General features: G+C 41.9%; 2 protein-coding genes across 2 annotated transcripts; one reads left to right on the top strand and one right to left on the bottom strand.

Annotated features, from left to right (window-relative positions):
• The first annotated feature begins 2,261 nt into the window (after window positions 1-2,261).
• LOC137745036 (protein SCARECROW) lies at window positions 2,262-6,375 on the top strand. Its single transcript, XM_068484888.2, has 2 exons — window positions 2,262-4,969; window positions 5,704-6,375. The coding sequence occupies exons 1-2, from the start codon at window positions 2,955-2,957 to the stop codon at window positions 6,161-6,163; spliced, it is 2,475 nt and encodes an 824-aa protein (XP_068340989.2). The 5' UTR covers window positions 2,262-2,954; the 3' UTR covers window positions 6,164-6,375.
• A 780-nt stretch (window positions 6,376-7,155) lies between these two features.
• LOC137745167 (putative galacturonosyltransferase 7) lies at window positions 7,156-14,383 on the bottom strand. Its single transcript, XM_068485068.2, has 10 exons — window positions 13,769-14,383; window positions 13,626-13,657; window positions 13,466-13,516; window positions 13,317-13,376; window positions 9,965-10,088; window positions 9,821-9,870; window positions 9,434-9,735; window positions 8,772-9,129; window positions 8,162-8,680; window positions 7,156-7,983 (listed from the first exon to the last, which is right to left on the bottom strand). Exons 1-10 carry the CDS (start codon window positions 13,911-13,913, stop codon window positions 7,705-7,707), a joined length of 1,920 nt encoding a protein of 639 aa, XP_068341169.2. The 5' UTR covers window positions 13,914-14,383; the 3' UTR covers window positions 7,156-7,704.
• Window positions 14,384-15,794: the final 1,411 nt, after the last annotated feature.

Below are 15,794 nucleotides of genomic sequence, written 5' to 3'. Positions count from 1 at the left end.
CATGCCTTAAGGAATTTGTCTACAATGGCTTGGGTTCTTAAGGTTTCTCAATATGTTTTTTTTCTTTCGGAAAATTGATAGGATATATGTAGAAAGATATTTTACATTGCCAATAACTTATCCATAATAAGCTACAATATTAAAGTTTAGTACTCCTTATGAATATGTTGTGATCGTATGTTAGACCAAACATGAGATCTCCTCAATCGAGTACTTGGTGCTGCAAGAGAACTGATCATGTGTCTCAATAGGCGTTGAATGAAAATGTTTGTTATTCGAGACCATGGTACTTAAGTGAAACAATACGAAGAAAGTTGAGATTCTACCATAATTAAAATTAATTGGCAATATTGAGAGTAGAGTCAAACTCCTTATATCCTTGCATGGTTTGGTCCCTACAATTTAGGACTTTGTTCTCACATTCTCACACATCCCCTCACATGTGGCGAATTTTCAAGCCTATACATAAACAACACAAACGGGGTGACGTGTAGCACGTCTAGCAGTTAGCCTTCACACGTGTGGCCGTTAGCTTTTACACGTGGGTCAACCTGCTCTCATACGAACAAAGTTGGGGTTCCACCATAAAACCATTAATTCATGTGCCAACATTATAAAACTTTGTACCAAAAGAATTAGATGACAGAGAGTCCATAGAAAGTTCCACTTTAAGAGAATTTCCTTAGCCTTTCTCATTTAAGAATGGTTGCTGCATCCATGAGTACTAGCAGTCCCCCAAAATATGCAACAATTTCATCGAAAATAATTGCTCCCATCCAATTACAATCTGATGAAAGAAAGAGGTTAGCACGTTTAATTTGTGGCAGGTAATAAATTAAATGGAAGAAATTAGGTTTGGTAATAGGGTTTTGTCTTCTCACTGTGGAGAGTAACAATAACGATGGACTGGTCTACCAAAGACATCAATGTGCATCGCCAGACATCATAGGAATGGTCGTTCCAATTTCTGAACGCCAATGAAAACGTCAAACGCTTTACGACAAGCCATGCAAAGAGCCACAGCCCACCCCCTTCCGTTCTTTTCCAGTTCTTCCATATGTTTGTTTCTATCGCTAGCTAGCCTGCATGGCTTCCCTTAATCCTTATGTGTGTGTTTAAGACTGCTTCTGTAAATTTATAAGTGGGTATTGGGTATAGAAGTGCCTTTTTCATAAGCACTTGGGGCTTGCGTTCTGACTGTTTTGAGCTAGAATGGTTAAAAATGCTTTTTGACAACAAAAACGCTTTTTATTACATTTGACAAAAAAAGTTGAGCCATGTTTGAGACTGCTTCACGAAGGGATAAAAGTTATTTATTATGACTACGTTTGACAAAAAAACTTAAATGTGCTTATTGAAGAAAGTTGAAGTTTCACCATAAAACTGATTGACAATATGGGAAGTAGACCAACCTCTTATAAGCCCATGCAAGGTCTATCCTTCCATCAATGTGTGACTCATTCTAAACACGCCCCCTCACATGTGGCTAATTTTCAAGCCTAATATGTGGACAACACAAAGGGGTGACGTTGAGCGCGTGTGACCGTTAGCTTCACACATGGGACAACATGCTCTGATACTATGAAGAAAGTTGAGGTTCCACCATAAAACTAATTGGCAATATGGGGAGTAGCATAACCTCTTATAAGCCCATGCAAGGTCTAAGTTGAGAATGAGTCCCACATTGATGGGAGAATAGACCTTGCATGGCTTATAAGAGATTTGGCTACTCCTCATATTGCCAATTGGTTTTATGATGGAATCTCAACTTTCTTCATGGTATCAAAGCAAGTTGTCCCACATGTGAAGCCAAACGGCCACACGTACTCCACGTCACCCCGTTGTGTTATCCACATGTTAGGCTTGAAATTTTGTCATACGTGAGGGGGCATGTTGCGTGTTGAGAATGAAGTCTCACATTGATGGGAGAATAGATCTTGCATAGGCTTATAGGAGGTTAGGCTACTACCCATATTGTCAATTGGTTTTATGGTAAAACCTCAATTTTCTTCATTATGAATTGTAGAACGTTTTCTCAAAAAGCATATGAAGAAGCGCTTCCAACTCTTTTTTTAGAAAGCATTTGGAATTTCAATAAAAATTCAACATGTGTCTAATAAAATACTTCTCGTAAGTGTTTTCTAAAGAATCAAATCCAAACGAGCCTTATTAGTCTGTATATGCGATCATGGTTTCTTATAACACTTGTAGCATAAGTGCTTATGAACAATAAATACTTCTTATAGAAGCAACAACGAGCAGAGAAAGCCCATGTCCTATGAAGAGTACCAACTATGAATTTCAAAATATGCATATGAGCAAAAATGCTTCCTACGACAGCAGTCCCAAACTATTTAACCTGGTTCGAATAAAAGTATTTACAAGCATAAAGTATTTCCGGCACAAGCTGTTGTAAACCAACCCTAGTTATTTAATCCATCAGAAACAAATTAAAAGTTAAAAACAAACGTTACAAAGAGATTAAATTCATCCATCCACAAACAGACGTTTAGCTAATCGCCATTAATCCCACTCTCCCACCACGAGCAACCCTCTCGCCACCCTCCCTCCCTCCCACATTTTCCTTCTCGGTTCTGGAAAAAACCAGATGCTTCCAAACGGCATAGCTTCGGGGTACTTATATTATTTAAACTAGCCTACCACTTGGGACCTCGTGTTTTGCTTTGAAGTACTTCGAGCTAGAGAGAGAAAGACACACTGAGTCTGAGAGATTAAGAGAGAGAAGAAGGAATCCCAAAGCCGCTGTCTCAATCTTTACACCGTTATCTGCTTGGGACATTGCAATCCCCCTTGTTCCTCCCATTGCCGAGATCCCATTTTTATTATATCGGTCCAATCCATGAAGAAACCCGAACATCAAACACCTTCCTCTCTCTTTGTCCCAGTACTATTTAGTCCCGTTAGGTCCTCCAGGATCTCCAATAATCTTCCCAATGGCTGCTTGTGCTCTCCTCGGTGACAATGGTGGCGATCGCATCAGCGGCAATGGCAGTAGTAACAACAACAATAGCGATAGCCTCGGCGGCGGTGGAGGAAACCCTTCTTACCCCATGAACAACAGCACTACCAATTCCAACAGCAGCAGCGTCGAGCAGCAGCCACCCAAGGTGGTGAGAAAGCGAATGGCGTCTGAGATCGAAGTCCAAACCACCCTGACAAGCAGAACCGCCGGTTCGGACTATTTCAGGTTTTCCCGCCGCGGGATTATTAATAATAGTCCGCCAGTCCAGCCGGTTAGTCAAAATCCAAACGCCAGTAAAGTGAATAGTAGTATGTTTTATCCCAACCACTCCACTATGCTGTTACCAGTACCATCTTCCACAAATTTGGCCGCTTTGACGTCACCTGGTGGGGCTTTATTGTCACCTACTTCTCCTTCTCCTTCTCCTTCTTCCGCTGCAGCAGCCGGCACCTGGAGTCCTATCGATCCATTGTCTTTTCATCGTCCTCCTCCGGTTCAGCCGACGACGACCACCCAGACCACTACTACTCCTGCCGTTTGTGGGTTTTCAGGCCTGCCGTTGTTTCCGCCGGAAAAGACTACTCCTTTGAATACTAGTATTACTGCTACTACTCCGTCGTCCGTGTCCATGGAAGACGGGTCCTCCGCCGCCACGGCGTGGATAGACGGGATTATAAAGGACCTCGTCCACAGCTCCACCAACGTCTCCATCCCCCAGCTCATTCATAATGTTAGGGAGATTATCTTCCCTTGCAACCCCAGCCTCGCCGCTCTTCTGGAGTATAGACTCCGGTCAATATCCGAGCCGCTGCCGCCGCCTCCTCTGCCTCTTCCAGTTCCAAGCTTTAATCCAACCCCAATCCCCGACATGAGGAGGAGACAACAAGGTGGTCCTGGCCCTGGGGCTCTTAAGCTCAATCTGGACTCTGGTGCAATACATGACGTTGCAATCTTCAACCCATCAACGGTGGAAAACAATGACTTGTACTTGCAGTCGTGGTCTGGAGGAGCTGGCGGAGGAGGAGTTGGGCTGTCCCTACCCCAACCCAACCCTACTGCTGCCCCTATCACCTGCAACCAAACCAACCCACATCACCAAAGCCCTTCCTTCAATCAGGTAATTCATCAAACACAAGACAAGCAGTTGGAAAACTCTTCATCATCCACCCCTGCGGCGGAGTCCACCACCCCAACAGCTGCACCCGCACCCACAACCACTGCCGCCACTGCCCCGCCAGAACCAACAACCTCAGCAGTATCCCTACTCAGAGAGAAAAAAGAAGAGATACGGCAGCAAAAGCGAGACGAGGAAGGCCTCCACCTCCTCACCCTCCTCCTCAAATGCGCGGAGGCCGTCTCCGCCGACAACTTCGACGAAGCCACAAAAATCCTCCTCGAAATCTCGGAGCTCTCCACCCCGTTCGGCACCTCCGCCCAGCGCGTCGCGGCCTACTTCTCTGAAGCCATGTCGGCCCGCCTCGTCAGCTCCTGCCTAGGCATCTACGCCTCCCTCCCTCGCTCCTCCGTCCCCACCACCCACACACAAAAAATGGTCTCCGCCTTCCAAGTCTTCAACGGCATCAGCCCCTTCATCAAGTTCTCCCACTTCACAGCCAATCAGGCGATCCAGGAGGCGTTCGAGCGGGAGGACAGGGTTCACATCGTCGATCTCGACATAATGCAGGGTCTCCAATGGCCCGGGCTGTTTCACATCCTGGCCTCCAGGCCTGGTGGGCCTCCGTACGTGAGACTCACCGGCCTCGGAACCTCAATGGAGGCCTTGGAGGCCACAGGGAAGCGGTTGTCCGACTTCGCGGACAAGCTAGGGCTTCCATTTGAGTTCTTCCCCGTGGCGGAGAAAGTTGCGAACTTGGACCCGGAGAGGCTGAATATCAGCAAGAGAGAGGCTGTGGCGGTGCATTGGCTTCAGCATTCGCTTTACGACGTCACGGGTTCCGATTCCAGCACGCTCTGGCTTTTGCAGAGGTAACGTCTCTTCAATTCTACCCAGTTCATTCCACTGCAATCCGATTCCAACACGCTCTGGCCTTTACCACTTTTTCTGGTTAATATAATTATATATCATGAAAAATTCGAACTGGGTTTCTTTTGGGTTGCTTTTTTGGTGTCCTTGATCGATGTTGGTGATCAAAGTATCAAACTTTATTAAGCACTATAGCACTATTGCAGCGCTGACTAATTATTTAACAAATAGTGTTACGTTGGGTTTAGATCAACTGCAACTTTCATGCACTTTCCAAATCTAGTAACTGCAAAAAGCTGCACCTTCGTAGTGGGGAAGAAGCAAAAATTAAAGATTTCATACTTTTCTTTTTATTCCGTTTATTTCTGATCTTTAAATTGAAAAAGTTGAAGAAGACAGAAATAGAATTAAACATAAGTGTGCTTAGGAGAAATGAGTGTTCGAAATTAATTTTCCGTGTTTTAATCAACGGCAATATTCAAACTTGGATACATTTTTGTTCCTAGATTGAATAAATCAAAGGAGGTTTTATGAGTAGAATTAAATAGGAGTGTGCATCAAAAGAAAATGAGTTTTTGGAAATAATTTCTGCATTTTATTCCGCGTGCAAGATTCAAATTTGGGTACAAGGGTCGGACTATGTCTCATGTCCGCATGTTTAGTAGATATTACAATGCACATGTTTTATATATAAATTGTTTTATTTTTATTTTTCTGTTACTATATATTGATTCAGATTGGCGCCAAAAGTGGTAACGGTGGTGGAGCAAGACCTCAGCCATGCGGGGTCATTCTTGGGCCGGTTTGTGGAGGCCATACACTACTACTCTGCCCTGTTTGATTCCTTGGGAGCGAGCTACGGCGAGGAGAGCGAGGAGAGGCACGTGGTGGAGCAGCAGCTGCTCTCCAGAGAGATTCGTAACGTTTTGGCAGTGGGTGGGCCGTCGAGGAGCGGAGAGGTGAAGTTCCACAACTGGAGGGAGAAGTTTCAGCAGACCGGGTTCAGGGGGATTTCCCTGGCGGGAAATGCTGCAAATCAGGCCTCCTTGCTGCTCGGGATGTTCCCTTCCGATGGGTACACTCTGGTGGAGGACAATGGGACTCTTAAACTGGGGTGGAAGGATCTCTGCTTGCTCACCGCTTCTGCATGGCGGCCGCCGTTTCATGCCGCCGCTAATCCAAACCTACACTATTGAGATGCTTTTGTCCATGTATGCATGAATATGATGCTTGGCGTCGGCGGTTGATGAGTTTGAATGTATTATCTTGTTGTGCTTGCCCTACTTTAATCTTTTTTTAGTTGAAATTGATGTTGAGTTTTGGAAGAAAACTTGGGTTTGGGGTCTATGGGCCTTGAGGAGGGAGAGGCTAGGACTTCTACATATATATTCGAAAATTATTTATCGCACATTTTTTTTATCAGTGAGCGGTTGAGATTTAACTAAATAAGCTATAGTTAAATCTCAACCTTTCCTTTTTTTTCTAAAATAATGCTCAGGTGAGCCTTGCTCTTGCTCCGTCAGGCTTTGGACCGTTGCCAAAAAATCTACCCTGTTGCATCGCGTTGGAGTCTCGTATGTATCTCAGTCCTAGTGTGGTTTGAAGATCCTCTGCGACCAACTACTGATCATTTTTAATGAAGAAATACTACTAAACTAATAATTCAACGTTCAATACCCTATTTACAAAACAAACGTGTTATGTTTGATTCAACACCGTCCGGGGCAATTTGGAACACTAGTCTTTTATGGGAGCGCTAGTTTGCATTTAGACATTTTCACTTTTATCAAATATTATGTATCACTTCGTACATAAAAACAAGACATTTTAATGATTTCAGCTAGGGATTAAAGATGCAAAGCATAAAATATAATTTCAAAGAGGTTAAATGTCTGGTTTTTGTGTAAAAAATAACACGACGTTTAATGAAGTAAAACGGTCTGAATGTAAAGGTAAGTGCAAAGGTTGCTAGTCGAAAACTTTGCCGCTTCTGAGTCAGGTCGTGTTCAACTCGTGCTTCTTAATTGTCGAAAAGCATAAGCTACTATCTTACCATGTTGCATTAACACACAACCCAAACCCTGTTGTGAGGCCGCATTATGAGTATCATTCTCATTTCTGACGTATCTTTCATTTAACAAGCACAAACACACAAAGAACGAAAAAAAGTAAGATCTAAAGAGGAAGATGACAACACACAATTTTACTAATGATAATTGAATTGATTTGTTCAGAGAACAACAAAACTGATACAATTTATAAAGTAGTTAGTCCACTGATATCACCTAAGAAAAACAAAAATTGAAAAAAAATAAATAAATAAAAATACAATCTCAGAAGAAATAATAGCTAGCCACCCCTTCCTGTGTGCACACAATTATTTGCACAGCTTTCCCCTAAGCAGAAAATTTCCCTTTCAAATCATCACGTCCACCGGATTTGCCCGTCGAAATCACCTTTCTTTCTCCTAATCCGGTAACCTCGGAAGCTTAAGCTGCCATCCCGGGAGCTTCGTCCTTCTGCTCTTTCCAGAAAGAAAAATAAATGTTTTGAGTCTTTTATTTACCAAAAAAATTACACTTGTGTGTTTGTGAAACTCGGCGCGGCTATCACTTCCTCTGCCTTCGAAGCTTTGATGAAAAATTCTCAGCACCCGTAAAATAAGGCATCCATCGGTAAGTGCTTCTGGAGCCCCATGCTTCATATAAAATCTGGTAGTGAACATGGACACAGCTCATCATGAATTCACATTGCAGTCGCTCAAGAACTGATCTTCTCGGCTCAGAAAAATCTTCCAGTATCGTTTATATTTTGGGATCCCTAACTCAAGCCAAGGTTTCATCTTCCCGTTATAGTGCAACACTGCAGCTTTCTTTATCGGATAAACATCTATGTTATAGTCATGACCTAGACCAGAGAGAGCCCAAGAACCATCAAGAGGATAAATCAAGTCCCGAAAGGTAAGCAAACTCGCATGCAGTGCAGCGGCTTCATTTACACCCTCTTGCATCATCACCTGCATATAAATCAGAAAATGCAAATAACTCACGGGCAATAGTTTTAGCAAACCGAAAGGTAAACATAAAAATTGCTGAAAAGGTTTTGAATAACAATAACATTTTGGGGTGTGTTCCAAAGATTGTTAAAGGAATTGCAATGATTATGGTATTAGGTGAACTTAAAATGTCACTCACCTCCGCTACAAACTTTTTGTAAGTTTCAGTGAGATCGAGCTCTCTCCACTTAACCAGATCAATCACATTCAATCCAGACATCCAAGCACATGAATTTTTATCGAAACTGTTCTTGCCAAGAACGCTCTTCAGCAGACTCAACTTCACTGAGCACAACTGCACAGCAGCATTAACTTTCCCTTCCATGTTGAGGCTCCATAGTGCAGACAAGTCCTGCTGGACAACAACATCATCATCCAGAACCACAACTTTCTCCAAATTCTGGAATATCTCAGGGAGAAGATAGTGCGAATGAGAAAAAGTAGATAAGTATTCGGTCCTAGATTGGGCATCAATGCTATAGGAGACAAAGAACTCCAACGGCAGTGAAAGATATAGTTTGCGGTTGTCCAGATTAAGCTGCTCCATGTTTAACACCTCCACTGTGGCTTCCTTGTAAGTATTTCTGAAAAACCATAGTTTCATAGCAAAGTAATTCTCTTGATCTGTCAGCACATGAAAAACAAGTTTCCTGCTATCCTGAAACATGGAAATTTTTTTAATCGGAATCATCACTAGAAGTGAAGCTAATTAGCAGCGAAATACGTATGAGAGAATAACTAATACATACTTTTGCATGCATTACAGTTGAGTTGATTACAACTGACGATGCAAGTACATTAGTGGAGAATATGACATAGTGCTGCAATGTACGATCAATGTATTTGTCAGCCAGAGAGGAGTCGGTATCATTAAAAGGAGATCTGAAATATTCCACAGTCAGCCTCATTGACAGGCAGTGGTGGCTCTTTGGCATCGTCTGGACAGCAAGTTGGTAGAGAAAGACACTTTGTCTCATGTGGAAGTTAGCTTCATCCTCAGTCATGTCATATATTTGTCTCAGTTTCTTGTCAACGTTATTACAATCCACATGGAATGTTTTGGCTTTGGCTGTTGAAGCTTGCAACCTTTGTAGCTTCTTCTCAATCCTGGTGAAACAATTGGCTTTGTGCTTAGTTCAGTGGGGAAGCCGGAAACATTGTCAATGCGCATGAAAAAAGAAATCTAAGAAAACCAGTATAGGACTGTCCCTAGAACAAGGTTCAAAAAATAAAACAGCAGCACAATTTTGCCAGAAATAAAAAATGAATTATAAGAACTTCCGCATTTTCAAGGCGATGCGAGAACGAAATTCAACCAGTAGATCTTAAAACGTCAATTGCAAGTACAAAACCCTTTTATGTTGTCATCGAGTGGAAAATAGGGAAATCACAAATAGTTTCCATAACTTACTGTGGGGGAAGATCAGCATCTGTAGTGCTTTCACTAAGTACACGCTCTACCTCCTGAATATTTTGTCTCATCTCACGAGACAACTTGTCCTGTGATGCAAGTTTCGCTATACTAGGAAAATATGCTCGAGCCACAAATAGTTGATCCTTCAATCTCTTCACCATAGCATCCTTCATGTCTTCTCTATGTTGTTCACGCCAAAGGCAGTAGCTCCCAAACTTCAACTCACATGATTTTCCACTTTGATCCACACCACCTTTGGCATAATCAATGATTTGAGCTGTGTCACCAGCTTTAGAGTTCTGCCAAAAAGATTCAAATTAAACAGAGCAGAAGACGAAAACTATACAAGGAATTCAGAATAGAATATGACTGACTCGTACATACATTTTCAATGGGTTGTGATTGCGGATCATCATGAAGTGGCACTGAATATCCTGCAGTTATTAAAAATAAAATTCAATTTAATATCTATTACATGGCGAGTAAAAAGGATAGACAAACCTTAGAAGGCATTCAACATTAACAGACCTTTTGCTTGTTCATTGTTGTGGACGGCACTGGCTTGTTCATTGTTATGGATGGCACTGACATTTTTGGTTTCATTTTTGGCTTGATGTGAAATAGCTTTATGCGAAATATTCTTTAGTATATCCTGGCACAAAATAAATAACGTTAGAGAAAAAAAATCAGGTCACTGATGACTTTAGATGCCTGCATCACATCCTACAATTATTGACCATGTTTGTAGACCAAATGAATAAAATATTGCTGCAATGGTTCCTATAGGTCTTAGATGCCAAACGTTTCTGAGTCAAAAAATTAATTCTCACATCATGGATTAGTGAATGGCTGCCTTAAGCCAACCCACATGAACCTGGATACGTGGGTGTCCCAAGATACGAATTCTGTTAATTAGGCAGCAACTATGAAAGGAGGGAAGACCCGTGAAACATATAGAACCACAGATGGAGAAACTAGTATGGTAAATCATAAAGATATTTCTTCACTGTGGATCTTTAATTTCCTCGTTTCAAAGATGGATTAAATGCCAAGACTTATAGAAAAAAGCAAATTTGTATGTGACCATAATTAGTTTTTAGCTTCTCCTAAGGTACACAATTCTACAAGAACCAACCAAATGCTGTTTAAAATGATTTATTCATTTTTTTTCTTTCCATATTTTTTTTTATTGAAAACAATTCATCCATAAAAGCTTATGATCTTCGGTTACTGAACAATACGGTTGTACTTGTCGTAATTCAAAAGGAAGTGTCTATTGATTACTATAGTGTTTATTCCTCAAGCTCCTGAACTAAAAGGTCTAAAGCACATCCTGAAGAACTCTTAGATGTGTAGAATAATCCAAAGCCCATTGGCACGTTAATCCAGTTAAAGGATCTAGCCAATGCCTAAACATAAAGAAACAAAAATCAAAACCTGCTAATTGCATGTGACTAATTAATTTGTTGTGATAAATTACAAGGTGCCGTACTCGGATATTTCAGAGCTTATTTTGTATTTTGTTATATTTTTCCATAGTTTAGAGCAACTCAAGCATGTGCTGGAGCCCGAGGGACAGGCAAGTGAACAGGGCCAGAGAGCCCGAGCAATCAAGCCCAGCGTGTGCTGGCAAGGGAGCCCGAGCAGGCCCGAGCGAGAGGCCCGTGGAGAGTTGCCAGCCCGAGAGCCCGGAGTGGGTTTGATGTAAGGCTGACGTCGCCCTGACGTCAGCCACGTTTTTTCTTCTGTTTTGCCTCGGCGTCCGTTGGATCTCAACCCACAAACTTGCCAGAGTTTGCTCCGAGGAGGTGACCAAAAACTAGGCAAGGTTTCAGAGAAATTGCAGGGGGTTAAATGTGACATCCCACATCGCCCAGGGGAGTGATCCTTATATGTATATTCCCATCCCTACCTAGCACGAGGCCTTTTGAGAGCTCACTGACTTCGGGTTCCGTAGGAACTCCGAAGTTAAGCGAGAAGGGGGCTAAAGCAATCCCATGATGGGTAACCCACTGGGAAGTTGCTCGTGAGTTCCCAAAAACAAAACCGTGAGGGAATGATAAGCCCAAAGCGAACAATATCGTGCTACGGTGGTGAAGCGGGCCCGGGAAGTGGTCCCGCCCGGGCCGGGATGTGACAATTTGGTATCAGAGCCTAACCCTGGTCGCGTGTGTGCCGACGAGGACGTCGGGCCCCTAAGGGGGGTGGTCCCAGGGGAGTGATCCTTATATGTATATTCCCATCCCTACCTAGCACGAGGCCTTTTGGGAGCTCACTGACTTCGGGTTCCGTAGGAACTCCGAAGTTAAGCGAGAAGGGGGCTAGAGCAATCCCATGATGGGTGATCCACTGGGAAGTTGCTCGTGAGTTCCCAAAAACAAAACCGTGAGGGAATGGTAAGCCCAAAGAAGACAATATCGTGCTACGGTGGTGGAGCGGGCCCGGGAAGTGGTCCCGCCCGGGCCGGGATGTGACATTAAACCTCTGGTTTCGAACTGGAAAAACATCACAAATCTTGTCCCAAGCAACATTAAGACATAATGGAACAAGATTTGCATAGAGAACCTCACCTGAGTTCGAGTTTCAGATCTTGAAGCTCTCGGCTTCAATGGTGGTTTACACCTTGATGGTCCGATGACACATGCAACGGTACAGCTAGGATCCTTTAGTCCCAGAGATTAAGGTTTCATGGTTTTGGAGTTTGATTTGTTTGATTTTCGAAGAGGAAAGTGGGTGAGAGCTCTCGGAGCTCTAGAGAGAGTGAGAGTGTAGAGAGAGAGAGAGAGAGAGAGAGGAACTTTAGAAAAATGGAGAGAAGTGAGAAAGATGAGTGGAAAGAGAGGGAGTGAGCCTGGAGTATCGTTTCTGGTCGTTGGACATCATCTCGTTGAGGGTTTGGGACTTGGTCGGTCGAGTCAGAGACTGATTTGACCCGGCGAGTTGCGGCAGTGGCGGTTGGGAAGAAGGAGGGGAGGAGAGGGGCTTGGAGGGCGAGGAGGTGGGGGAATAGAGCTTGGAGAGGGATCTTGACAGCGAGAAGGAGAGGCTTTGACTGGAGATGAAGCTTGGGTTAAAAGATACGGGTTTTTTTACGGGAAACTGAGGACTGAGAGCTCGGCGGGGGAATTAAGTGAATGGAAAAGAAAACCCAGAAGTGGGATTTTTGTGGGGATGCAAGGATTGAAAGAAAGTAAAATACTTTCCGGGAAATTGAAGAAAGTAAAATATTTTGTATTATTTTATAAATAAAAAAAATACTAATATTTTATTGCCTATTGCCAGGGCTATTGAAGTGCAATGGTGGAGATGCAAAAGGTGGTTACTGTTCATTAAGGGCAGTTACTGTTCACCAAGTGGATAGCATAATAGCCTTTTTTTTGTTTGGGGGGGGGGGGGGGGGGGGGTTGTTTCCCACGATGGAACTGCTCTTAGCACTTTTTGGAGGACCAAGCCAACACTTAAAAGTCCTTAGATGACCAGGATGGATGAGGAAGTTGATGAATACCGTAGGCATAGGCACACGGCCAGAAGAATATATGCCAGTAAATTCTTTGTCACCCCTTAGGTTTTTACACATTAATAAAACTTAGACTTTTCGTGATAACGACCCTTAATTAGATGAACAAATTCCTAGCATAATTCATCTAAAATGAGGCCCAAGGTCTACTATCAAGAGAATATCAACACGAAACTATTCCCTTTATCAACAAATATCACACATTTCAGTAAAAGTCGTCTGAAAGCGTAGTGATGATTCATCTAGAAGCCTATTTTCATTTGACTAATCACGCATTGTAATCGCCCAAACACAAAGTAATCAAATGGAAAGCAGGGGTACCATAAAGAAACAAACATCAGTGGAGTGTGCAACGAATCAAACCTTTGAAAGGATTGGTGCGAACTTTTTCACGAGATCATCTACACGCTTCGAACCAACCCCCTGCAAGAAACCAAAAAATCATTAATTTATCTCCACCAATGTGTTTCTGTTCGTGAATTCGATTTACAAAGGTGGCTAGTATGGTATACCCCTGACATATTAGAAGCGTTTATGATGATTCTTGTACCATATACTCCAATCTGACACCGAATTGAAAAACCGAAAAACGGATTAAAGACAGATCAACACCAAGAATGTAGGAAACAGAAAACAATTCCAAATTAACAAAACAAAAGTTCTAGTTCTTACTGAAGGCGAACTTCGTTGTTCTGGTACATAACCTGCATTTGTGAACAAAAAGAACAAATCGAGATTTGAGAGAGATCCAAAACTACCATTGCAAAAGCAAAATCGGATCGGACAGAAACAGATCTAGAGAGAGAGGAAGTTACCGGGAGGGTGAAAGCCATTGTGAAGGCCGAGAAGGAAGAGAAGAGGAACAAGCATGGAAAGAAAAACCAGACCCAACACTCCAATCACCAGCCCCTTCCATCGCCGCTTCCCGGAATGACCACCGCCCGCAACCCCGCCCTTCATTGCTCCGCCAACCCCTCCTAATCCGATCTCATTGCAGCAATTAAGCACCAAATCCACGACAATTAACGATAATCAACACCAATCCTCCTCCTCCTTCTTCTTCCTCCTCCTCCGGTTGTTGTAGCAGTGCCGATATCAAATGCGAAGTCCCACCCGCACTCGCACTCCCAATCGCCGTCGCGGTCGGCGTCGCATCAACAAGCGAAACGCGGTGCTTCCTCTGTGGCATGAATCATTCCTTCCAATGATTTGATTGCTTGCTTCTGAGCTGAGTCTCTCCCACTGCGATTCCGAATCAAGGACGGGACGGGATTGGACTGGATTGGACAGTCCGGCACCGATTGGATTTTGCTACTTACAAACTGCGATTCTGTTCTTATTTTCTGAGGGAAAAAAAAGAGAACAGAAAAGAGAAGACCTTACCGTAGTCTCGAGCTTTTTGGTGGGATTAAATTCTTTACCCATTCGGTTGATATTTATTTATTTTGTTTTTTTTTTTTTTTTGTTCCGTACACGATCAGGTAGTGTTATTATTTTGCATTATACAAGTGTGATATTCTAATTACTTTGCTCAATTTTTATTAAGACGTGAAATAATATGTTATATAATTTGTGTTTTTTTTTAATTTACATAAAATAAGTTCATCGTAATGTTCTAATTCAGTAATACTTTCATATTTAAATTTCTTTTACATAATTCTACATTATTGGATTGAGATGCAAATGACGATGAATATATTCAATATAAGAATTGTTAATTAATGCTAAGCAACAATTCACTTTAATGTCATACTCTTACAAGTTTCCACTACTAAGCTCGGCAAATTGTTCTGTATTTTATACGGGTAATATGTATTTAGTCTTTTCAACATAAAAATAAAAAAAAATATTAGAACTCGTTTGGATATATTTTTAAAATGACTAAAAGTGTTTTTAGAGAAAATATTTTTAGATTTCAAAAGCACTTGAAATACTTTCAGTAAGAAGTACTAGTTATGTGATTCTTCCATGAAGCACTTTAAGTATTTTTCCAGAATTTACTTACATTTTTATTAAGATTTAGTTCAAAAAATATTTTCATTAAAATACTTTTAGTCATTTTAAAAGTATATCCAAACAAACTTTTAATGAGGTTCATAAACTAACCATAGCGGACTTACATTGCAGCGAAAATATGACACAAAATCAATTTCATAATTGTATTTGTATAAATTTACAACCCGACTATAAATTTTGAGTGTTAGTCGAATTTTCATTTAAAATGACTGTTGAGTTTTCAAACAATCTTACATTCTTACTTACGAAGATTACGAAAAGTACTTGTGGCCGTGCAAAATATTTCTGTCGCAATAACATGCATGGGCTCAACGTCCAGATGAAATTTTTAGGTATATCAAATATTATAATTCAAATACTTGTAAATTTTTTTTATCCAACTATTTATATTAAAACACTTAATATATCGAGAAATTTTATTTGAACCCTAAGAACTTTTATCCACACCCAACTTAAATATTTTTGCTATTAAAGTCTCCACTTTACCCCTAAATTAATGTGAGATAAGGAAAATACATTGAAAGGAGATGAACTCATATCATTATCAGCCCCACCAAAGCCCTGCTTTCCGGCGTCTTCTTCAATGAGGCGGGTGAATCTTTTGTGTCAGCGTCTTATCTTTTCAGGCTCTTTTTCCGTTCTCTTTGTTCCCATCCTATATTCTTCTCCTCTTCCTCCTCCTCCTCCTCCTCCTCCTCTTTATTGCTCACTTCCTTCAACCGACAAATGCCGAAAGCAAATTGAGGCCTACACAGTTTTCGAATGTTACAGAGTCGGTGATGTGGAGAATCTCGACCAAGGATGCCTCTGTGTTGTATGGAAAAC

The sequence above is a fragment of the Pyrus communis genome, chromosome 12 (assembly GCF_041283825.1).
Source record: "Pyrus communis isolate YQ-2024b chromosome 12, ASM4128382v1, whole genome shotgun sequence".
NCBI lineage: Eukaryota > Viridiplantae > Streptophyta > Magnoliopsida > Rosales > Rosaceae > Pyrus > Pyrus communis.
Note: the sequence above shows the minus strand (reverse complement) of the source record. Positions and strands in the feature narration are given on the sequence as shown.